Source organism: Spermophilus citellus (genome assembly GCF_964194105.1).
Source record: "Spermophilus citellus genome assembly, chromosome: 17".
Classification (NCBI taxonomy): Eukaryota; Metazoa; Chordata; class Mammalia; order Rodentia; family Sciuridae; genus Spermophilus; species Spermophilus citellus.
This window is the reverse complement of record NC_138199.1, coordinates 25,394,679-25,421,026: the sequence shown is the minus strand read 5'-3', so window position 1 is coordinate 25,421,026 and position 26,348 is coordinate 25,394,679. Positions and strand designations below refer to the sequence as shown.

The following is a 26,348-nucleotide window of genomic DNA, read 5'->3' as shown; positions in this document are numbered from 1 at the left end:
GGTTCAGTTCTCAGAACACAATCAATCAATAAAAATAAAAGAACACAATCCTTCAAGGTTCAGACCTAGAACTTACTTTCTAAATTTTCTTCCTTAAATAATGTCTCATTCACACCCATACTTTCTACTGTTGGTACTATGTAAATTTTCCAAAATCTCCCTCCCCTTCAACAGCTCCTAATATAAGGATGGCTCATTGAAAAAACAAATTCAACAAGTCCAAAACCAATCTTAACATCTTCTTCAAATCAATCTCTTTTTCCTCCTTCCATTTCATTTGTTATCCAGACTTGAAAGCTCTGTGTTAATATGTACAAAATGTGATTCATTCCTAGTAGCATAGCAAATGTATAAAATACTTAGGAATATATTTAACAAGAAATATGCAATACATGCAGAGTAAAAACAACATGACACTGCTGAGAAACTACAGATAACCTAAATAAGTGGAGAAATATACAATGCTCATGGATTGGAAGGCTCAATATTGTTAAGACATTCTTCCAAAATTGATGATTCAATATCATCCCAATAAAAATTCCAGCAGTTTTTGTAGAAAAGATGATTCTAAAGTTTATATAAAAATGCAAAGTGGGGCTGGGGTTATGGCTCAGTGGTGGAGTGCTCGCCTAGCATGTATTAAGCACTGGGTTGATCCCTCAGCACCACATTGAAATAAAATATATTGTGTCCATCTAAAACTAAAAATTAAATGTTCAAAAAAATGCAAAGTACCTAGAGTAACCAAAACAAGTTTTAAAAAAAGAAAAAAAGCACTTACATGACTCATTTTTTATAAAGCTACAGTAATTAGAACAACATCATTGCTATCAAGATTGATTTCAGAGAAATGCAATAGAACAGAATAAAAAAACAGAGCTCCACATACGTAACAACTTGGCATCAGAGCCATGCTACTTCAATGAAGAAAAGAAAATTGGACTGCAACAATTGGATTTCCAGCGAGGTATGGTGGAGCATGACTTTAACCCAGGCAGCTCAGGAGGCTGAGACAGGAGGATTGGAAGTTCAAAGACAGCCTCAGCAATGGTGAGACACTAAGCAACTTATTGAGACCCTGTCTCTAAATAAAATACAAAATAGGGCTGGGGATGTTGCTCAGTGGTTGAGTGTCCCTGAATTCAATCCCAGGTAACAACACCCCCAACCAAAACAAAACAAAATGGAAGATAACCCAAATGTCCTGATGGTGAATAGATACAAACTGTGTTATATCCATACAACAGAATACTATTTGACAAAACTAATGATACATAAAAACGTGTATCAAAAGCAATATTGTGAAAGGAACCAGATACAGACAACATACAATATGATTCCATTTGAAATTGAAGAACAGATAAACTATATGGACAGAAAGCAGATAAGTGGTTGCCAGCTCAGATAATGGGACTGACTACAAATTAATTCAAGGAAATTTTTTAGGGTGATAGAAATCTTCTATCATCGTAGCCGTTACATGACTATAAAAATTTATCATCCAACAGTTAAAACTGATTAATTTCACCAAATAAACTCCTTCCTCTGGGATGGATGTTGACATTTTTCTGACTTGCTGATCTGAACACCATAAGGCCAACATTCCTTGAGGCCTTAGTATCATTCACACACTTGTAGGCAGTCACCAATCTCATCCTTTTGCTTTTATTCCACATGTCATCATTAATCTTCCTAAAACATAGCTCAACCAAACAACTTAAGCTGTTCTCCACTGCCCACAAAAGTAAGTTTCCTGAAGTTAAAAGCACAGAACCAGTATTATTCATCTTATCAGCAGTACCATGAACTTTGAGGCACGGTCCTCAAGCACTCAGAAACTGAACACAGCATTTTAGAAATCTTTTAACTTAATAGGTAAAATTATATGACACTGCCCATTGTGGTAAATTTAAAAATACTCCATCTGATCAGAGATATACATCATAATTTCTGGAACCTGTATTATCTTATATTGTTTGGTGGAGGCTGCAGTTCAGTGGTAGAGCACATGCTTGGCATACACCAGGCCTGGGATTCAATCACAAGCACCACAAGAAAAATAATCTTGAAATAGGAGATTATCCTGGATTATCTGAGTAGGCTCTAAATGCAATTACTTGTATCCCTACAAAGACATGCAGAGGGAGATTTGACACATAAAAGGAGAAAGTCATGTGAAGACATACAAAAAGATTTGAAGAGAAGCCCTGAAGACTGGAGTTGCACAAACCAAGGACAGCCAGCAGCTACCAGAAGCCGGAGGAATCAAGAAACACATTGTTTCTTGGTCTCCAGAAGAAATATGGTCCTAGTGACACCTTGATTTTGGACTGATAATACTGATTTCTGTCCTCCAGAATCAGGGACATAATACATTTCTACGGTTTTAAGCTACCAGTTTGTAGAAATGTGTTATAGCAGCCATAGGAAACTAACATAACTATCCTTAAAAACCAAAAATTTGTAGAATAGAAAATATTTTAAAGTGACAGCCGTTTGTAGGAATACAAGTAACTGCCCTAGCTTACTCACACAGGGCCTCACTATATTGTCCAGACTGGTCCTGAACCCAAGGGCACAATCAATCTTACTATGTCAGGCTCCGGAGTAGATGGGACTATAGGCACATGCCACTAAGCCCAGCTAAAAGTCTTTTTAGATTAAAACAAAACCCTAACATTTCCTTTCTCTACACACCTATATTCTAGCCACAATTTTAGCAGTGATTTAGAGAGGGATTTTTGTTTGTTTGTTTGCTTTTTGCATAATTCTGTAATGATGAATTAATTTATTCCCATTCTGGTTAATTATATCACTTAGATAAAAGAAAAATTACTGTAAAGATGTTAAAATTCCATTTTGAGAATTACAAGAATAATTTTTTTTCAGAAATACATTAGGATCTTCCATATATGGTATTTCATTAAAATATCGCCTTCCCAGAACATATTATCTTTCTTGTCTACATTAGAATAGAAAAGTTCCTTACTAGTGAATTGCTACCACTACTACTTTTCTAAACCTGTGAGGGTGCAGATGGAATTTTTCTTTCAATGTAATAACTGAATAGTCATTAATCAGGATTGATAAATATAGAAAACCTGTTCTATTGACTAAGAAAACAAATGATATATTTACTAAGAATGTAAACTTGCACTACACCTTAATGAAAAGAGGAAGGGAAGAAGAAAGTAAAGAAGATAGTAATACCATCTAGAAGACAGTGCAAGGGATAGAAAGGGTCATAGTACTCTAGCCACTCTAAATCCTCCCTTCATTAAAAAAAAAAAAAAAAAAAAAAAGTTCCATCAGAATTAAAAGTATGCTGGTGCTGCTGGGCTTGATGGCACATGCCTATAATCCCAGAAGGGGAAACTGAAGCAGGAGGATGGTGAGTTCAAGGCCAGCCTGGGGAACTTACTGAGATCCTGACTCAAAAATTGAAACAAGTAAATAAAAATTAGAGCTGGGGGGTGGGCACTGGGGTTGTGGCTCAGGGGTAGAGCGCTCGCCTAGCACATATGAGGCCCTGGGTTCAATCCTCAGCACGATATAAAAAAAAATAAATAAAAACAAAGGTATTGTGTCCAACTACAACTAAAAAAATTTTTTTTCTTTAAAATAGGGCTGGGGATGTAGTTCAATGGTAAAGCACCCCAAGGTTCATTACTCAGTTAAAAAAAAAAAAAGATGGGATAGCACTAATAGAGAATTCATATTTTGGTATTCTACCCTTTAAAAAATCAAGCAATTATAATTGTCATTAATGTGGATGCTTTGACAAAGTCCAAAACCCATTGTTTAATCAAAGTTTGCTTTTAAAATTTTTTATTCCAAGGCTGGGGTTGTACTCAGCAGTAGAACGCTCATCTAGCACGTGTGAGGCCTTGGGTTCAATCCTCAGCACCACATAAAAAATAAATAAATAAATAAATAAAAGGCATTGTGTCCAACTACAACTAAAAAAATAAATATTTTTTAAAATTTTTTTATTCTAGTCACAGATAAATGTTACTACTGAGGATTTCTTGGGAGGAAAGATGGCACAATATGAACTGTCATAGTTATTTTTTAAAAACTAATTCAGTAAAACCATATTTTTATTCAATATTGATTGTTGAAAAAAAATGTTTTGTGGAATATGTTGATCTTCTCTGAAACTGAGAGATGCATAAATCTGGGTTTTTCAAAACTCCCTAGGTGATTCTAATGTGCAAGGTTTTCCAGGCTAAGAACCACTTGTCTGAATTAATGGAATAACAGTGAAGATGAAAGAACAAATGTGAGAGCTGTACAGAAACCACAAGATTTGGCCATGACTGCAGAGGTGGGAAAAGTCAGGGATGACTTCCAGGTTATTGGCTTGAAAGCCTGGCTGATGGGAGTACCATTAATCATCAACAGAGAAAAAACTCAGTAACTACAAAGCACAATATGCATACTTATTTGAGAAATTTTTCCTTCCCTTCTGTTCTGGAATTTCCATTAAAGTCAAGACTGCTACTTGGTCATTTTGTCATCCCAAACATAGTAGATTGCACGAAGAATAAAATACATTTTTCCTGAATGTAATTCAACTGTCTTGTCTGCTTTTATGTTAAAGTTAGTACCATGACTTATACACCTTCCAAAACCTCACACTGAACAACACTGGTAAGTCTAGTTTCACAAAAGATGCTCAATGCATATGATCTAATTAGCTCATTCCCACCTTAAATTCATATTAGCCTGGAAACACTTCCAATCACCTACTAGACATCACCTCCTACAGGTATATTGGTCCAGAATTGTGTGCAAAAATGAGGTAAAGATATTTGTTCTCTGGGCTGGGGTTGTGGCTCTACAGTAGAGCACTCACCTAGCATATGCGAGGCACTGAGTCCAATCCTCAGCACTGCATAAAAATAAATAAATAAATAAATAAATATATTATTGTAGTTGTGTCCAACTACAATAATAATAATAATAAAGATATTTGTTCTCAAATCTGTTCTTCCTCTTCCTATTACCAGTCCTACCATTATCTGAGTCATCCAGACCTCGAACCCTTAAGACATCTTTTTTTTTTTTTTAAGAGAGAGTGAGAGAGGGGAGAGAGAGAGAGAGAGAATTTTTAATATTTATTTTTTAGTTCTCGGCGGACACAACATCTTTGTTGGTATGTGGTGCTGAGGATCGAACCCGGGCCGCACGCATACCAGGCGAGCGCGCTACCGCTTGAGCCACATCCCCAGCCCCTTAAGACATCTTTAAAAACTCTTTCCTGCCAACATTCAAGCAGGTTTCAAATGTCCTTCGTTTCAAAAAGTCCTTTTATGTCTCCTATAGTCTCTTTCTCTTATCAGTTTTTACCAGCCCCAATGCCTCTTACCAAATGACTCATCATCAATTGCTATAGTTGCCTCTCAAGCTTCCCTTCCTACCAAACTATCCTATATAATGTAACACTGTTACGTTACCTAACACATCCTATATATTGCAGCCATTTAAACATGCCTCAGAAAATTCTAGTTGTCACTACATTGGCTGATATCTACCAGTAGTATCACCCTCTGACCCACAGATTAAAACCCAAATACTCAACCTAGGTCCATCATAGTCTGGCCCTTAATATAGTTTTCTAACCTCATATTCCACTGCTACTCCCACTGAGTATTGACCCTTGCCCACTCTCATGTTCCCATGTCAAAAGAGAACTATTGTTCCTTTTCTTTTCTTTTCTTTTCTTTTCTTTTAATCAGTACCGGGGATTGAACTCAGGTCCATGGCATACTGGGTAAGTATTTCATCATTAAGCTATAGCCCCAACCCCTCTAAAAGGACTATTTTTCAAAGTCCAGATTAAATACTATCTCCTGAAACACAGACCAACCAAAATACACTTTAAGTCACTTCCTATTCTGAGTTTTCAAAGTAACTTCTGGGCATTTTTCACCTTACAATACAGTTTCTCATACATTTAAAAAAAAAAAAAAAACCCAGACTTTGGAGTTCCCTTTAAGTACACTTTAGGTCGGGTTATTCTTTTTTAACTACTGTATTGCAGCCTTCTCCACCTCACTGCATGCTTATCTCATTCTCCTCCTTACAGCACCTTACTAGGTAGAGTTCAATGAATACCACAGTAGGTTCTATGGTCTACTCAGATTCAACAGGAAAGTCAGGGCACAGCAATTTCTCATTTTATGCATGTAAACAATGATAATGTCTCAAATTACCTAAAGACTACTCTGCATATCTCAGCATGATTCAGTAGCTTTATTCTGACACATCCACAGTCACTGCAGTAAACACATAAACTTTGTTTCTTTATGAAAATATTCCCAAGGAGAAAGCTAACAGCCACAGCCTGTAACAGAAGTGAAAGAATGGAAAGGTAGAGAAAAGAAGGGAATGATATAAAAGAAACAGTTCTTGAGAGGTCTATAGACTATATGTAATTATCAATGGCCTGGGATATTTGTTGAATGAGTGAAAACATAAATGAATATATAAATTTCAAAAATGGAAATAGAGCAAAGTTTCTTCTCTCCCCATTTTTTACCAGCCCATACTGATGAATAGTTTTCTGGAACAGTGCTAACAGCACTCTGTATAATGATGCAAGTTTCTACTAATCTGCACTGTCCAGTTAGGAAGCCACTACCCACATGGCTGTTGAACACTTGAAAGGAGACTAGTACAACTAGGAACTAAATGTTTAATTTTAAATTCAGGATATATGTGTGTGTGTGTGTGTGGTAGTCAGCTTTTCATCGCTGTGACAAAAACATGGAACAAGAACAACTTAGAGAAGGAAAAGTCTATCTTGAGCTCAGTTTCAGAAGTATCAGTCCCTGGCTGGCCAACTTCATTGCTCTAGGCCCTGAAGTGAGGTAGAACATTATGGCGGAAGGGTTCTGGAAGAAGAAAGTTGCTCAGTTCATGACAACCAGGAAGGATAGGAGAGGAGAAGGAACAGAAAGAGAGAAAGAGAGTGAGATAAAGAAAGTAGGAGGGAGGAACAGACCAGGAACAGATATAGTCTAAGCCATGCCTCCAGTGACCTGCTTCCTCCAGCCACACCTCACCTGCCTACAGTTTCCACCCAGTAGTCCATTTGAATTATTAATCCATCAAATGGATTAATCCACTGATGAGGTTACAGTTCACATTATCCAATCATTTCACCTCTGAACACTGTTACATTACCTAACACATGAGCTCTTTTGGGGACATTTTTAGATTCAAACTATAACAACATAGCTAATGGCTACCATACTGGCCAGTTAATGCCCAGAATAAGGAATGCTTCATCTTGGAACTCGAACTGCCATCAAATTCCATTAATAAAAGTCCAGGATCAACTTACTATTTAATAAAAATTTTTTTTCAATTATCATTTTTTCTTTCCTCCAATTTTCATTTTTATTTTACTGAGGCAAAGAAGCAGACAACATTTAAGAGGAGACTAAGAGAAAGACGCATGCCAGGGTCAAACATAAGGCACTGTGCCAAAAGTGTTCTTTATATCATGCACTATTTCCTTTGATCCTCACAGCTACCTATGATTATCCTCAAGTCAAGAAAACTGAGACTGAGAACAATTAATTGGCTTGCCTATCACCACAGCTTAGTTCATCTAAGATTCAAACCTACATCCAAGTAGAGTCTGAACTCTTAAGCATTACACTTTGATTGCTAAGACTAAAATGGGCTGGATGAAAACTAGGTTACAAAACTCCTAGAAGACTGAAGTTTTTCAGAGGAGCACAATAAAAGTTAAGCCAATCAGCTTACTTGATAAAAAGACCAAGGATATACTCAGGCAACATTCTTTTCTAGTCTTTTCTTTTTACAGCCCAGAGGGATGGAACCAAGCACATGCAAAGCACATGCTAAACCACTGAGCTACAACCCCAATTCCCAGACAACTCTCTTGATAATCAGTAAATGATGCTCAAAAAAAAAAAAAAAAAAAAAAAAAAACATATATGCTTTCAACTACAGGTATGCTTCTACATTGGAAAATAGAGCAGGAAACAGGAAAAGTTTCTGCCCTGATAGGGTTTATATTCCAGTGAGGGCAGCTCTCTAATGAGATGACAACTAAACAGATAACTGAGTGAATAAAAGTTGGCCAGCTATGTGAAGAAATGAAGGAAGACTGTCCCAGGCCAAAGAGATTGCAAGGACAAAACAGAAGTAAAGGCATGCTGGGCACATACAAGAACAGCAAGTTAAATAAGCAACACCCTACATACATTTCCTAACTAATCTTGCCTCTCTTTGAATAGCAAGCACCTTCAATTAATGAGCTGACTGGCTCAGAATGCCTTCCTCAATTTTTCCTTATCAAAGAATTCCCAAAACAAGCAGGGCGCAGCCTCCAGCAGTGTGGGAGGCTGAGGCAGGAGGATCTCAAGTCCAAAGCCAGCCTCAACAATGGGGAGGTACTAAGCAACTCAGTGAAACCTGTCTCTAAATAAAATACAAAACAGGGCTGGGATATGGCTCAGTGGTCCAGTGCCCCTGAGTTCAATCTCTGGAACCCTCTCCAAAAAAAAGTATTCCCAAAACAGTTAACTAACTGCCCTTCCTACTATAAAAGCACTAAACTAAACCTCACATAATGCCACACTGAATTTTAGTATCCCACTTTACTATTCTGAGCAACAAGTTCCACTTTGCTGTCTGCCTCAGGTAAAACAACATTCTATGAATTTCCCAAAACCTAGCTTCACGAAATGCCTTGGTTTTCTTTCTGTCCTTCTGCTTTCAGACTGTATTCACCTGAAGTTTCCCTTCCAGAGGGTCTAATGTGATAGCAAAATCAAAGATAAAAACTGGGTCCTGTGCTGGGGTTGTGGCTCAGAGGTACAGCACTCGGCTAGCACGCGTGAGGCACTGGGTTCGATCCTCAGCACCACATAAAATAAAATTAAATTAAAATAAAGATACTGTGTACACCTGAAAACTGTTTAAAAAAAAAAAAAAAACTGGGCCCAGGCCCAGCTACCTCCTTAACTTTGGCCTCAATTCCTTTATCCATGAAGAGCCAATAATACACTTATCAGCTTCCCTCACAAGGTTACTCTTAAATCTAATCCAAATAAGAAAAACCCACAAATTGTCATGTGCTACCCCACATCTAAGATCCAAGAAATGATGGGTTCATTTAAAGCTTAGCTCAAAATCAACAGGGCAGGTCTTGACCCAGCACACTGGCAGTCATACAATAAATGTTAAGTCAAACAAGGAGACTTTTTCTCCAATAATGGCTAGATAGGAAGATCCAACCGTGTAGCTGTATGGCCCCTGGCAGGTAAATCCCCATCACTAGGCCCTCCCTCCCCCAACCCGCACAATAAGACTTCAACAATGAAAGATCTACATTAGGGAGGCAGAATCTGAGAGACTGTCTTTATCTGCAATGTCATAAACAGAGAGCAAGAGGAACTGGACTGAAAGCAAAGGAATCCAGGTCTGGTTTTAGCACACTTCTTGGAGCCCTGTGACCTTGGTCAATTCCCTTACCAAGCAAACCCCGTCCCTATGTCCCCATCTGTAAGCCCGGGAAAAGAATCTAAACCGAACCACACGCCGCGCCTGCTTCCAAGCCCAGAGAGACAGGGCGCGCCCTTTTGGAGCATGGGCCAGTTGCAGCCCTGACTGCCCCTCCCCGCCCACTCCTCATCACAAGAAGAGTTCCAAGCCCTTGCGCAGGAGAGGGATGCAACCCTTCCGGATGCAAGACGTGCCAGGACAGCAGTTTCGATTTCCTGAGAAAAGGGTCACTTCCCCCGCCGTACCGACACCGCAAGCAATGCAAGGAGCCTCCCCTACGGGCCTTCGGGATCCCGGCGGCTGCCCTCAGTCCCCACACCCGTCATCCCAACCTGGCTCTGCAGCCCGCCACGGTCCCGCAGGGTCAGACGGCGGGAGGGGCGTTGCCATAGGAACAGTGCTCAGGATCCCGGCCACAGAAGCCCAGGGGAGACTGGAAAGGAAGGCACGCAAGACCGCGGTGCCCCACAGATCACGCCAGGCCATCCCCTCCCAGGGCTGCCCCGCCCGGCGAGCAGCGTCCCACCAGTTCCGCGCCTTCCCGTGAGGCTCCACAAAACCCCTACCTTCCGCCATGTCGGGCCCGGCCCTGCCTGCAGTCTCGCGAGAAGTGCGTGAGAAACGGAGGCAAGAAGTCTCGCGAGAACTGGCGGGGGCGCGGCAAAGGGAGGAGTTGAGCGTAGGAAAGAGGCGTGAGTGAGAAGTTGAGCGGGTAGCCAGCTGAGCACCGCGGGAGAGCCTTATCTCTTCACTGGGTGCTTTCGAAGCTATGAGCTTACCAGGCGCTGTCTGGGCTCTGTCGTATTTCCACGCCCTTAACAGGACACTCGCTGGAGATGCTTGCCTGTGAGAGGTTGGGGAAAGGGATTGTGAAAGGGACTTTGTTGGTCTTTACGTAGGCATGTGAAAGACTGGGAGGAAGGAGCTTAAGAGGGAATTTAACATAATGACAGTTCTAGGGTCCCATGGTGGGTGGGATGCTCAGCATTAGAAACAGAACTCCGGGAGAAGGGATTAAATTTAAACTAGCGGAAAGTAGGTCGCCTATTATTCTACTAAGACATCAGGAAACAACATGCTTTAGGGGGGAAGATGCAAGCAGATAGATATGTAGGGGGAAGAGATTTCAAGAAAATGATTTGACGACATCAGTTTCATGCCTGAAGTTTTTAGTCATGGAGACCTGAGAAGGGTGAAGAAAATTTGGAAGAGGACGCTGAGACATTGGAAGGCCAGGTTCAAGCTCATGTATGTGTAGATGGGTCACTATTTTCTTGAACTCAGCTACCGGCTGCGGAAGCAAAGAATTCATATTTGGGGGAGGGGAGGGTACCAGGGGTTGAACTCAGGGGCACTCGATCACTGAACCACATCCCTAGCCCTATTTTGTATTTTTTTATATTTATTTTTTAGTTGTAGTTGGACACAATATCTTTATTTATTTTTATTGGGTGCTGAGGATCAAACCCAGGGCCTCGCACGTGCTAGGAGAGCGCTCTACCGCTGAGCCAGAACCCCAGCTCCCCTATTTTGTATTTATTATTAGAGACTGGCTCTCACTGAGTTGCTTGGCGCCTAGCTAAATTGCTGAGGCTGGGTTTGAACTCGAGATCCTCCTGCCTCTGCTTCCCAAGCTGCTGGGATTCTGGCGGAGAAGCAAAGAATTCAAATGATAATATTTGCCAGGGCTTGGGATTTTATTGTCAGAAAATAAATTGAGGGGCAGGGGTTGTGTGGCTCAGTGGTAGAGCGCTTGCCTAGCATGTGTGAAGCACTTGGTTTAATTCTCAGCACTACATATAAGCAAATAAATAAAAGTCCATCAAAAACTAATAAAATTTTTTAAGAATAAATAAATAGTCCTATGAGACTACAGCCCAGATCATCAAATATGGCATGTAGACTGGCTAGGGGCTGATAAATGGGATATGAAAACTTCAGGACTCTGTAATTTAAGTCCAATAACTGAAAAAAAAAAAAAAAGTTGTTAGAGCCCCATGATCAAAGTGGCAAAGTAGTTCATCAGTTGAATAGCACTAGGAAACTAAAACAAAAAAAAAAAAAAAACAGTGCAAGGTCATGGAGAGCACATAAGACCCTTCAAATTTTTTTTTTTTTAACTTGGGTGTGTTTGCCTAGCTTGCATAAAGCCCTGGGTTTGATTCTCCAACACTGAAAAAAAAAAATTGTTTTTAACTCAAGAATTATGTAGGGGAAGTAGTAGCCTTGGAGGACAGCTGAATAGGAGATGTTGAAAGACAGGGGAACAGGATGAGGCTGTCAGAACCAGAGAAAGGATTCAAAATTGGGCAAGTTTTAGGTGCTGCCAAGGTTAAAGATTTAGTAGGAAGTGAAATGGAGTAGAGAAAGGTCATGGAAACATAGGGTCAAGGGTTGAAATTTTGAGGAAGAGGAGTGGATTCTGACTGATAGACACATGGAGTATGCAAGGGAAAGGGGAATTGAATGCTTAGAAATTAATGTTCTAAGGGCTGGGGTTGTGGCTCAGTGGTAGAGCACTTGCCTCGCATGTGTGAGGCCTGGGTTTGATCCTCAGCACCACATAAAAATAAACAAAACAAAGAAATTCATGTTCCAGTTGTGGCAGGAAACTAAGAAAGCCTGGGCAGGAGCAGCACTTAGACAAGGTAGTCAGGGGAATACCTTGCCAGACTTAATGGAGATCTGATAGCCCAAAGATTTCGGTTGAGATTGGTTAATAGGTGTACCAAATGATGAGCTTTGGGGGATTTCAGGGTTAACCAGGCAAGCCAGCCTCCTGTGGCTAGAAGCATCCTCATCTGTCCTGAGGATCCTAAAATATTTCATGATAACATTAAAAAAAAAAAGACATGTTGTTGGGGAGTGTTGTATCATAAGACTTATCTTAGCTGTTACCTCACTGGTACCAGCTTAGGGTCCAATACATAGCAGATGCTCAAATGTTTGTTGAGGTGATTTGCAGAGTCATGATCCCCCCTTTGATAATTTGGTGAAAACCAGGACTTCTTTCCCTTAACACAACACACATGTAGAATAAAAAACAATGTACCCTTTCAGAGTGTTACTGGACTAGATACCTAAAACCAAACTAGAACTCATTAGTGGGATTTAAGCAAGCAATCCAGGGATTCTACTACCTCTTCATCACAAACTACCTTCAAGGAGCCCTCTATCAGAGAAGGTTGTGACTCAATGGCAGAGCACTTACTTAGCACATGTGAGGCACTGGGTTCAATCCTCAGCACCACATAAAAATAAAGGTACTGTGTCCGTGTACAATTAAAAATATTTTTTAAAAAAGAAAAGAAATGGCTTAGTGTAAACCTATTTGAGCTAGAAATTTTAATAAAGTATTATAGTACTTGGTGAACTACAAACACCCAGCTTGGGTAGCCTTAAGCTACAATAATTAAAGCTGAAATATAGAAAAATTCTGAAAAAATTTTGAAAAATCTGCGCATTGGAACATGGTTTATTTTAGACCCAGTTCAAGTTTTGCTATCAGATTAAAAGGAACTTTGTGTGGGTTTGTCTTAGGCAAGGAACATGGAGGAGGCAGTGTGACATGGCAGAAGGGGAAGAGGAGGAAATCTCTAGATCCATGTCCAATGAACTAGGCCCAAGTACCAGCCTCAATACACATACTCTGTGTGACCTTAGAAGTCTGTCATGGAACTGAATCCCTGCTATCTAACTTATTTGCTCTTCAATATTGGCAAATTAATCTGAACCTCTTTCCTCATGGGAAACCATTACTTTGGAGGATCCTTTTAAGACTTTGACTAGGTCATTTATGAGGCACACAGCACAAGCCTGCCACAAAGTAGAGCCTCATAGAAGCTTAATTTCTACCGCTCTTATCCAGAATAAATTTTGTCATTGTGAACATTCTAATACTATTACTCTTTATTTTTTGTTGTTGGTGGTGGCATTGGGAATTGAATCCAGGGACTCATATGTGCTAGTCAAGGACTCTACCACTGAGCTAGCTTCACCTCTAGCCCTACATTTCTCTCTAATGGTTACTGCTAAGGATGGTAGGGTAGACCAAATTTCTTGCCTAGAAACTTTTGTGCAGCTCTTATGTCTTCAGTATATCTGGTTGCCTTTTGTATAGTTTATTTCATCTATGTGAACAGGATCCAAAATTCTATAATCATTTAACTGAAGCTTAGGGTAGAGTGCCAACTCAACAAGTCAAAACACATAATCCTACCTTGGCAGCCAGACTGCACACACCTGAAATGGAGCAACCAGAAATACCATAGCCAGGAAATGATTTGCTCTGCAAACTAAATCCTGTTGAAGTTTGCAGGCCTCCAGAAAAGGAGAAGTTTAAAATTTAGTAGGGTTGGTTACTGCCATATCTTTATGAGGGGGAGGGAGAAAATCAAATGGTGCTTCCTGGAAGCCTAGTGCCTTGTACACAAAATGCAGTGTCAACAACCTGTCTGCTTGCATTGGAAGCAGCATACAGATGTTTTGATGCTATATACCTCAAGAAGATGCCTATGTATAAAATTGGTATTGAACATTCAGGGACATCATCTAGGCCTTTCCACAGTAGTTTTATTCCAAATATATTTATCAGGGAAATTAAACTATGGAAATGAGCCCCAGTCTCACCCAAGCTATTCTCAGGGAGGGTTTTCTTCTTGTTTCTAATTCAGCTCTAAAAGAGCTGGATCCATGTTCTTTCCTAAGTTTGTACAAAGGCCTTAATAGCCATTAGCAATTTATATAAAGACCCACAACACACACAGCAGGTCAGTTATCAACACCTAACACTGTGAAAGGACTCAGGACAAAAAGCTAGATACTATTTTATCTTTAGAATGAATAAAGTATTCAGTTTTGCTTCTTTTGCCACTAACTTATTAAATGACTCTGGGTAGATATTTGGACCAGTTTCCCCATCTGCTTAGCTGAGGGAAGGTAGTGATTGAAAATGATGCCTGTGTTCTCTTCCAGTTAACATTTGAGTCTGGGTTCCTCACTGTTTAAGTTATCTTTAAGGTGGAACTAATTTAGGCCAAAGACAACATTCCCAATAATGTTCTCACTTTAAGTATCCAAATTACTATGCACTGAAACTCTGATGAAAAGTGGTGCTTGGCTGTGTATTCTTCATCAAGTTTCCCCTGTGCACCCTTTGGTATCATGTGCTGTTTATGCAGAAAGAATTCCACAACTTGCTTTTTGAGACCTGCATCCTAAAACCAAAATAGCTCATGATACAGCCTCTAAGTCATCATTTATTGATTTATAGAGCACCCATCACATGATTGAGGTGCTTTACAATACAGTAAACATCACAACAGAACTCACATAGTTAAATACAATCAACAAATTACAGAACTAAAAAAAAAAAAAACTGGAATGAAGCAATATTATGTCAAATTTCAAAAATGCTGAGAAGTGGCAGTACAAAAAAGGTAATTCCACCAACTAGAGACCAGACAGGCAAAGATACACAGGCATCACAACCCGAGGTGGGCAGATTTGTAAAGGGTGAGCGAGCATATAAAATAAAATTTCACAACTGGGAATGAAGGCCATTAAAGATACTATGACATCCAAGTGATTACAGAACCAGTGGAATGACCTCACAAATATATTTACCTTACAATGATAAGAAAATCAACCGCATATGGATTTTAAACTCAGAGTCCAGAAAGCCACTGAAATCATCCTTTCTGTTATGAACACAGGCTAAAATCTACAAGTTTCTCAAAAAATTTGGAATAAATTTAGTAAGAGCCAACAGTTCTACACCCAAAGGACTATGCAGATATTAATGGTTGGCACAAAGTTGGGGGTCGAGGGGGGGTCCTTTTCCTAAAGCAGAGAAGAATCACCTCACACTAATGATGAGGCACTGGTGGGACAAAAGCCACCTAGTTCAGTGTCACCTGAGTGACTTAGATATCAAACGTAGAGGCATTTAAATTCACGGTCAGATGAACACTGGGAAAGGCACAGATGACATCTCTGACAGAGGAAAAGGAATCCTCCATCTATCAAGGCCTGTGTTTCAGTTTGTAGTATGGTGAGGGGACATAGTTGGAAGAGTATGAGGAAGAGAGGCACTCGCTCCTGCCTCTCCTATTCCCCTACACCCTAAAAAACCACCCAGTCATACCAACATAACTGCATTAAAGTGGCACTTAAAGTTTTGTTCAGAAACAGTTGTCCCTGAGTCACTAGGTCATTTGCTACTTATTGAGCAGTCAAATCCCAGGTTTTAACTCAACAGATTGCTAGTGGAATTATAGCCATAAGAGCAAAATTCCAACTCCACAAGCAACTACTATGTGGACGATTTCTGACTTAAGAGTGAAGGAGATTGCATTCAAAGTCCCTAGTAGGAGTGCAGTCTAGCTAGCACTTTGGGGCAACAGTTTTTACAAAGTCTCTGGGAAAGACAAAAGTCATTAAGTTCTTGAAGAAAATTGGGCTCCAATGAATCAAATCAATTTTTATAGTCACTGAACATGTAAGGGTTTTTAATAATATTTATGGGTTTCTACAATACTTGAATGAAGAACAGACTGGGATTTATAAAAAAATCACTCTTCACTGGGACTACATCTGTAACCATTTTACCTGACAAACTGGTAGAAGTCTACATTATTGACAGGATTCCTTTCTCTCTTCTGCCAAGGCATTTCTCCAAACCCCAAAGAGGAGGGATGCACCAATTCTCACTGATTCTCGCAGTCATACGCCATACCCGATCTGGTACTGTCTCGAGTTCTATCCCTTATATGCCAAAGATTGCTTCTCACTCTCAACCTCACAATAAATAGAGAGAAGGCTAGGACTGTCTAACAGTGCACATGCTCATTTCACCAACTGCTAAAGTTTAGAAAATTTTATGATATGAAATATACTTATGCTCATAATCAAATCCAAGTGTGCTATGTCAGTGACAGAATCTGTATGTCAAATAGCAAAGCATTTACCTCTGAAATACTTTTAGACTCACATAAGAATCCAGATAAAACCCAATACTTACACTGCCATGGCCATGTGATTTTCAAGTATTAAGTTTGTTTGCATAAGGAATCAACCTGAGATTTTTCTGAACTGCACTTCTCTGGCATTCAGTATTAAAACCTTCATTCAATACAATAAAAGCCAACAACTTGACAATTATTGGAAAAAAATTATATTTTGGAAGAACTCACTACATAAGGTGACAGAATTCCAAAATCAAATTACATGAAAATATACATCGAAATTTCTTTGTACAATAGGTGAGAAAAATCTCTAGTATTGAAGAATAGAGACAAAGAAATATGAAGGATTAAGGAGGATATAAGGGCAAATAGCATTCTTAATAGCAAACCAAGAAGTAAAAAGCTTGTAGTTGTGCATGCTTTATTTATCCAAACTTTACATTAAGCCAACTGAAGGGCAAAAATAAAACCAAATCAGAATTTTGTATTATTTGGGGTAAATTTCAGTAAGTTGAATTTAGAACCAACTTTTTTTTTTTTTAAAGTTCTTGGGATAATGTCTAGGTTCAAGAGCTCTCAACAGCCAGAAAATGTTATTGCTACATCCAATCCAAGAGATGGGTGCAACTAGAATACAAAAAGACAAAGCACCTAGTGATGACCACTCCTCTGAAGTCATCATTAAAAATCAAGTAATTGCTTATTAAGTATTTCAGTATTTGAACTAAATCATCTGAGAACTTTCTGGCAGATAGAAGAGATAAAAGCAAAGGGGACTGTCAAAACAAAGAAGATACAAAAGTTTAGTAAGTGACAAGGGTTTAATGAAGCCTCAATGGTTTAAAGGAAATTAAATGGAAACTTTTAATCCTAATTGCTTTTCATCTGACATGCTTTAAGGAGTCTTTTTAAACTGATAAGAAACAATGAATAGGGAAAGAAAACCTGCTAAAATCTTTTTAGAATTTACACGATTCTTATTCTACTACAAGAAAGCATTATTTGGTACAAGGTGTATTTGTGGATGTACATGAACAGTATATATATTATCCGGATCATGTTGTGCTATGTACACGTCTTTACAATTCTTCCTGAAGGTTAAAACAGTTCATTAGAATTCAAAATGCGTAATCATCTGTAAGTTGGCACTTGTTAGGCTCTTGTCAGCATTGATAACTGGCATGTTTTATTGCAGCCCAGTTCCAGCCAGTGTTTTGCCAACTTGTTACAACAGAAGTCCAGCAATATAGGTGGGTAGAGTGCAGGAAAAACAGTGCCATGTTTCTCAATTGAAGACCTAAAAGAAAAAAACAGCATTATATAATGATTTTATAAATTACCAAATTGTTAACTGACTAGAAATTTTTATTATTTTCCTTGGCAACAAACTCTTATTTTAAGCTCACTGTTTTGATTTAAAAATATTTTTTCAATTGTAGGTGGGCACAATACCTTTATTTATGTGGTGCTGAAGATCGAACCCAGGGCCCCACACATGTGAGATGAGTGCTCTATCACTGAGCCACAGCCACAGCCACAGCCCTCACTGTTGTGAGTATCCATTACAGTATCCACTATCCATGTAACTATTTAATTTTGAATTTAAATTAATACTAAGTAAAATTTAAGATTCAATTCTTCTACCATACTACACATGAGCCTATTTCTAGTGTTCAACAGACACATGTGGCTAGTGGCTGTCACATGGGACAGGAATAATTTAGTCTTTCCATATTCCAAGTCTTTCACATTCTATCTAGAATCACAAGAAGGATTAGTTAAGTGTCAAGTAATTTGGAAATTTAGAAATACTTGAGGATGTACAGAGAAACAATACTGCCATACTTCTCAACTTGCTAAAGTTAATTCTTTAGGATCAGTTCAAACCTATTTCTTTATGGAGCCACCAACAAAACCCTCCATCCCAATAATAGTTCTAATTGTTTTGTAACTGCTGGTCTCATGACCTAAATTAGATTTGAGGTCAAGAACTCATCTAAATAAAAAAAAAAAAATACTTCTACCTTATCAAGTGTTTAAAATGTGCCAAACAGTGTGATAAGTGCTTTAAAAACTCATCTCAGGTAATGCTCACAATCATTACATAAAGAAGTTCCCTCCACTTTACAGAGAAAAGTAAGGCAAGGTCACACAGCTAATAAATGATAGTTTCCTATTCCAAAAAAGTTAGGAAAGAACTGGATTTGAGTTTTAAAAGGGACACTTAATAACTGGACCTTTCTGACCCTTTATTATATTTAGGTGTTTTTGAATATAAAGGTGGGGTCAGAGATTGAAGGGAAGAGAACAGCTGTTCTCAGAAACCTCCACCTGCTGCAAAGTACAATTTGGGGCAAATTCAAACACAAAATTCCTGGGAATTCAAGTGATATAATTTTAAACTCTTGACAGAGAAGCCTTAAGAGCAATGGCAAAATTTAACTCACACCATGTATGTTCAAAATGTGTCCTCTAAAGCCCCAAGTAAATTTCTTAAAATGACCCAAAGCCAACCATACTAAAAGCTCTGTTGGGGAAGGAAGGAAGCTGTGAGGCAATCTGTGGCCTAGCATATGCCTGTTTTCCATAATATAGAGAACCTCTCTAAGATAGATCCGAAAAGGTAGGGTTGTACCAATAAACGTAAATGACCCACAACCAAGCATGAAAATGCACAAATATGAATATATTTATTACCCTGACTAGAATTGATTTTTAACATCTGCACACATACATACAAATATGATTTATTAGACAATACAAAAGCATATATTGAATGAAACTCAAAAGGCAATGCTATGAAATAGGAATTATAATTTTTAGGTAATGTTACTATAATGTTTTTTCCAAAGTCTATATGATGCCCAAATTAATCCCTCGCCAATAAATCTCCCAAAGCTGATAGAGAACTGGGTATGGAGTTTGTACATTTGTATATTTGGTAATCACTCCCCCCAGATATAAACAATGAAAAATTTCAGGGCCACAAGAGAATCATTTAAAAACTGCTCCTAAGTGAGGTTTTAAATGAAAATACCTCAAAGAGGACAGACCATTGAAAATCACTAAACACCTAAAATCAGGCAACCCAGCATTTTCTCATGTTTCGTTTTATTTTTGTGATACTAGTGATTTGAGTCCAAAAGTGGTTCTACCACTGAGCTACATTTCCAGCCCTATTTTACTCTGACACAGGATCTCATTAAGTTGCTGAGGTCAGCCTCAAAATTTGCCAGCCTCTTCTGAGCCTCCCTATTCTCTTGTTGATATTAAAGACAATAATAAAAGTAATTTCTCACTTGGAGGAAGTGTTCCAATAATCTTAATCACCCAAGTGAAAACAATCCATGAGGAAAATGGTTACCATCAAGGAAGTTTGCCCTGCTACACTTCACATAAGTGCTCCCAAAAGTTCCAATCCATCTTGCACTACTTTCCACTGTCTTTCCCCCAAACTGAATTCTTTTCCAACATGACATTGGTGACCACACACAACTGCTTCCTGCCCGAGGTCTTGTGACCAAGCCAATCTACATGTTTCTGTCTCTGTCTCTTCTTCTTGTCCCCTAAAAATGGATATTGTTCAAGATGTTGTCCTTGGATATAATACAATAGAAATAAAGTTCAACACCAAATGCAACTTTATTTCTATTCAGGAAACTTCCAATGTCACTAGCAGCCCTACTTCTAACTATCCAATAGTCAGTCGTGTGTGAACTTCTCAAAGCAACACTCTACAATTCTACTCTAGGTCTTTTTTTTTTTTTTAGTTTCATATGGATTTTACTTTTTTAAAAAATTTTAATATTTATTTATTTAATTATTTTTAGTTTTCGGCGGACATAACATCTTTGTTTGTATGTGGTGCTGAGGATCGAACCCGGGCCGCACGCATGCCAGGCGAGCGTGCTACCATTTGAGCCACACCCCAGCCCCTACTCTAGGTCTTAATGTGATTTAATTTTACTTTTGTTTGTTTGTTTGAACTCAGGGTGGGTATTGAACTCAGGGGCACTCCACCACTGAGCCACATCCCCAGCCCTATTTTGTATTTTATTAGAGACAGGGTCTCACTGAGTTGCTTAGTACCTTGCCATTGCTAAGGCTGGCACTGAACTCACAATCCTTCTGCCTCAGTCTCCCAAGCTGCTGGGATTACAAGTGTGTGCCATCACACGCGGCCTTGTTTGTTTTATAATTCCTGGTCTACTGGCTAAACAAATATTTCTTTTTTCAGCCAGGAAATGTATCTATAGTATTCTACATCTTCTGCTCCCCCAAGAGAACAGTGCCTTTGCAAATAGTAGGTGATTAAATGTAAATAAATTAATAAAATAAAGGTCCATCAACAACTAAAAATACATTTTTAAAAAAAGTAAAAATCTTGGGTTAGGGTTGTGGCTCAGTAGTAGAGCGCTCACCTAGCATGTGTGAGGCCCTAGGTTCAATCCTCAGCACCACATAAAGATAAATAAAGATATTGTGCCCATATACAACTAAAAAAAAATATTTAAAAAAAGATATAAATCTTCTAATTCAAGATATAAACCTTGGGCTGGGGATGTGGCTCAAGTGGTAGCGCGCTCGCCTGGCATGCGTGCGGCCCGGGTTCGATCCTCAGCACCACATACAAACAAAGATATTGTGTCCGCTGAAAACTAAAAAATAAATATTAAAAAAAAATTCTCTCTCTCTTAAAAAAAAAAAGATATAAACCTTACTTTTTAATACTATGCAACCATCAGCAAAGAAGCAGATGCATATTATTGAGCTTGCAAAACCTTAAAAGACAACATTAAATAAAAAAAAGCATAGAATATATGGTATATTGACAATATACATACACATGTACAAAGTATTTATGTATGTCCAAGGAGGTTTAAATTACTGAAAGATTCAACTATTATTAGTGGTTACTTCTGGGAGTAGAATTGGGAGGCTGAGGTGGGAAAGAGATAGTTTGCTTACTTTGTCCCTGCAACTAGGGACACAGAGTGAGAAGCAAAAGAGGAGGGCAACAAAGAGGCAGGCAAATCAGATTAAAAATCAGATAAAGGTAGCAATCAGATTTAGAAGGAACTAAGATAGAACCTTGATATTCACCGGTGGATAAGAGATGTTTCTAGGAAGGAATATCTGTAGTGCCAAATGTTACAGAATCAAAACTTAATTAAACCTTCAGATGTAACCAAAAAACCAGTACTTAATGTCTTTAGGAGTTTAGTTTTCTGGGGAGAGGTGAGAAGGGCAAACATTAACATGACACCAGAGGACTGATAGTCAAGAATAAAGAGAGTTAGCTCAGGAGCACACACCTGTAATTCCAGCAACCTGGGAAGATGAAGTAAGAGTGTATAGCAAGCTCAAAGCCAACCTGGGCAACCTAGCAAAAGTGTGTCTCAAAATAAAAATTAAAAAAGGCTGGAGGTATAGCTCAGTGGTACCATGGCCCTGAGACCTAAATAAATAAGTAAAAGGAAGAGGAGGAGGGAGCTTGACATGTGTAAGGTCCTGGGTTCAATCCCTAGCACCACAAAAAAAAAAAATATATATATATATATATATATAAAATAAAAATAAAGGGGAAAAAATAAAAGGGTAAAGTCCCCTTTGTTTCATGTTTCCTCTCTTCCTCCCTTAAGGTAAATACTACTGCAGACTTCATACATTTTATGTGCTTCTTCAAATCACTGTTGTTTTTCAAACTTTTCTTCTATCATCTACCTAAAAAATAACATATTGAGTTTTAGACATTATTAAGTCATGGATTTTGGTATGAAATGTTTAATCCAGTTTTCAAATGATCTCACACATTGGCTCAACCAAAACTAGTAATTAGGTTAGATGATTACTGAGGCTTTTCTTTCCCAGTTACATCACATCATACGAGAGAAGTAACACCAAGTTCTTAAAGAACTGAGGCCCCTCTCCGTCTATGGAGAGATGGCCTTTATTTGTCAGCTCTGACAAATAAACTCTTGTGTGTTAAAAAATAAATAAATAAAATAAAGGGCCGAAAGGTAGTCTGCAGTGCTTGAAAAGAGGTTTTGGTTCTCAAATATCTTCAGTAAAATTAATGTGTTAATTTAATTCAAGATTGTTCTACCAAGAACTGCTGCTCTCATACCCTTGTGCAACAGTGCAAGGCCCTGGGAAGAGAGTTGCTTAGTGCCTGTGAATATTTATGAAGTAACTGCAACATTTAAGAAGAAGTGTGCTTTCTTATCATTGTGTCCACAGTGATGACCTAGTAAGTCAAGATTTCCAATTATTGCTTCCTTACTATGTAACTATAAGGTCTTACACTATTTCCTGATTAACCTGTTTTATGCACTGAGGCATATGGCTTATACTTTTTTTGGGGGGGGCACATACCTTTATTTTATTTGTTTTTATTTTTATGTGGTGCTGAGGATCAACCCAGTACCTTGCACGTGCTAGGCAAGCACTCTACTGCTAAGCCACAACCTCAACCCCAACTTTTTTTTATTATTATTATTTTTAAGTCTTCTATGGTTCAACTTTAAAGGAAACAATATATAACTCCTTATCCAATTTGCTTGTGCAACTTCATTAGTATCATTAATTAATTTTTAAAATGCTATCAAGATAAATACAATAAAATTTTTAAGTCAACAGAGGGCAGTGGCACAAGCCTATAATCCCAATAGCTTAGGAGGCTGAAGCAAAAGGATCATCCAAGTTCAAAGCCAGGCTCAGAGACTTAGTGAGACCCTGTCACAAAAAAAGGGGGGGGGGGGGGCTAGGAATGTGGCTCAGTGATTAAGCACCCCTGGGTTTAATTCCAGGTACCCAAAAAAAAAAAAAAAAAAAAAAGCCTTGGTCATTTCCATAATCTATAAAGTACCGTTTCACAAGTAAAAACATTAATAAGGGGCTGGGGTTGTGGCTCACCATGTGTGTGAGGCCCTGGGTTCGATCCTCAGCACTATATATAATATAAATAAATAAAGGTATTGTGTCCAACTACAACTAAAAAATAAACATGAATAAGCTTAAGCTTCAATATTATCTATTTTACTCCACTTCCTTGTTGTCATCAAGCTTTTAAATAAATGGAAAACATATATGGGTGAGAAGAACAAGCCCTGAGGGTTGTTTTGTTCTTAAGAGGGTGTAACACCCATAAAGAACTGATGCAGCTGGGAGTAGTAGCCGAATTCTTGTAATTCTAGCTACTCATAGGAGGCTCAGGCAGTAGGATCACAAGTTGGAGGCCAGCCTCAGCAATCAGTGAACCCCTCAACAATTCAACAAGACCCTGTTGCTAAAAAGGAAAAAACAAAAAGGTCTGGAGTGGTAGCTCAGTGATAAAGCACCCCTGGGTTCAATCCCCAGTACAAAAATATATATATATATATTAGAAATTTTACCATGAATGAAAAGAAAAAGACTATCATACAACTATTTTAAAACAAAATATCGAGGCTGGGGATGTGGCTCAAGCGGTAGCGCGCTCGCCTGGCATGCATGCGGCCCGGGTTCGATCCTCAGCACCACATAAAAACAAAGATGTTGTGTCCGCCGATAACTAAAAAATAAAATATTAAAATTCTCCCTCTCTATCTCTCTCTCTCTCTCTCTCTCTCTCTCGCTCTCTTTAAAAAAAAATAAAATAAAATAAAACAAAATATCTACTTAACATCAGCTAAAGGGAAAAAACAAACAGATTAAATTATACCCTTAAGAATTTCTGGATAATACTATTAAAAATAATAAAACCAATGAGAACGAACAATTCAAATATCTAAATCATATGATTTTTAAAAATTGACACAGCATTTTCCAAAAGACAGAACAGTAGTATAATTTTTTAAATGCACTCACCCTGAAATAAGTGAAATTACTAGCTGCTGAATAAATGTCACTCAAAAGCAGTCTCTTGGCTTTTTCTTACACAGCGTGCAACTTTCCTTTTAAATTCTCCGTTTCTGTCTTCCCTCCATTCTTTCTGTAGGTAGAAAAGTAACATCAAATGATTTTATGTAAACTTTTCCTTGTAATCTCAAGTAATCATTTTAACTTTGAATATAATCCTTTGGTAGTTTGAATACTTTAAAAAAAGTTTAACAAGGCAGAAAACAGTCAAAAAGTATTTTTGTAAGGTATTTTGTTGGAATATACAAATAGAAACATTTTCTGCTAATTACCCTTACAAGAAAATTTCTCTTTTAAAAAAGAAAAGACCTTCTGCAATCTGCATTTGGGGTAAAATTGGGAGTTCATAACCCACTTCAATCTAATGTATGAAATATAATATGTCAAGAGCTTTGTAATGTTGTGAACAACCAATAAAAAAAATGTAAAAAAAAAAAAAGAAAAGACCACAAAAAATAATAGCTATGGTTTTATGTTACACTAGAAAGAAAGCTACAATTTACAAAAAAAGACATTCAAGCTATGTGAAGGATTACTAAATTTCCTTACTTGAAAATAACCAGAAAACAAAGTCAACATAAAACTATCTTGTATCTTTAAAGTAGATAGGTGAGATGCATTACACTGAAATGATAGTGAGTACTAGTAGGTAGAAAGTAGGGGTAGAAAATACAGGTAAACAGATAACTTATCAATCATGAACACATAAGACCACCAACACAGTTCCAATGAGAAAAGAGGTGATTTCATTTAGCATAAAAGTAACAGAAATGTGCTCAAAAATGCTCAGCCTGTTTCTTTTTCTTTGCATATCATCACTTTAGGAACAGCAAAGACTATGGAAATCATCAAAGGAAGATATTTTAAAAATAAAAAAGGGGGGAGGGGGGGGTTCCCCTCAAAGCAAGACACACCAATAAGCAAATACACTGTGCCCCTGGGTTCAATCCCCAGCACCCACCTCCAAAACAAAAAAGGGCATTATTTAGATAAAAGATAATGCTAGGGGATCGATATGGGTATAAATTAAAACAAGTTCAAAAAAGGAAAGAATATTAAAATTGGATAAAGTCTCAAAACAATTACACATTTTTCCAAAACATAAGTCTTTAATTTCAAAAGGTATATACCAACTTCAGAGGTGAAAGATTAAAGCGTTTATACAATTGTACGAAATTTCAGAAGACCCAAGAATAAAGAACTTAAAAGGAAATGGGGGTGGTTGACATCTAACAATAGAGAATCAGCCTATAATCAACTTTCCCGTCAGCAATAATAAAAACTAAAAAATTAATTCTGTCTAAATTTTGTATTTTCTTCCTAGAACTCTAAAACAAAGTATCAATCAAGCTTTAGGGAAGGATAAAGCGCCTTGAAACATGAAAGGGCTCTAGATTTAATTCCCACATATCTAAAATGTTAGGATGAAGTCCGTAGGAAAAAGGAGAAGAAAAATGTGATCTAGGAAACAGAAGATCTGATCCAGAAGAGCTACAAAGGAAAAATCTAATAGAGGCAGCCAGCATGAGAGGGTGAGAGACTCAATCTAATTTGGATATAGAAATCCAGAAGAGAGCTCTCTAATCCTAACCCTAACTGTAAATATGGATCTATTGTTGCCATTTTGTTCACTGTTCTCTGGTTGTTTTATGATCCTTTCTTTCTCTTGCCAACTTCTTTGTGATTAAGTGGTTTTCTCTATTGGTATGCTTTGATTCCTTGTTTTTGTCTACTATAGGATTTTGCTTTGTAGTTACCACAAAGCTAAGAATTTTATAACAGATTATCTGAAACTGATAACTTTGATCACATTTTAAAAACTACATTTTTTATAGATTTTTTTAAATATTTATTTATTTATTTTTTAGTTTTCGGCAGACACAACATCTTTGTTTGTATGTGGTGCTGAGGATCGAACCCGGGCCGCACGCATGCCAG

At 38.0% G+C, this 26,348-nt stretch overlaps 2 protein-coding genes across 8 annotated transcripts in view; both read right to left on the bottom strand.

The window, feature by feature from the left end:
* The window catches only part of ANKFY1 (ankyrin repeat and FYVE domain containing 1), an 84,885-nt gene extending 74,748 nt beyond the window's left edge, over positions 1–10,137 (bottom strand). For 2 of the 4 annotated variants that reach the window (XM_081272884.1, XM_081272885.1), the window contains exon 1: positions 9,879–10,087. In XM_081272884.1, the coding sequence (XP_081129010.1) occupies positions 9,879–10,032 (154 nt within the window). In that variant the 5' untranslated portion in view covers positions 10,033–10,087. Of the gene's footprint in view, positions 1–9,878; positions 10,089–10,112 lie in introns of those variants that run through there. The other 2 variants (XM_081272887.1, XM_081272886.1) reach the window with 2 other exon arrangements.
* A 6,567-nt stretch (positions 10,138–16,704) lies between these two features.
* Positions 16,705–26,348, bottom strand: part of UBE2G1 (ubiquitin conjugating enzyme E2 G1) — a 96,584-nt gene continuing 86,940 nt past the window's right edge. For all 4 annotated transcript variants that reach the window (XM_081272938.1, XM_081272937.1, XM_081272936.1 and 1 more), the window contains 2 exons: positions 24,360–24,483; positions 16,705–17,808 (listed from right to left, as the gene is read on the bottom strand). In XM_081272938.1, coding sequence (XP_081129064.1) covers positions 24,397–24,483 — 87 coding nt within the window. In that variant the 3' untranslated portion in view covers positions 16,705–17,808; positions 24,360–24,396. The remainder of the gene's footprint in view (positions 17,809–24,359; positions 24,484–26,348) is intronic.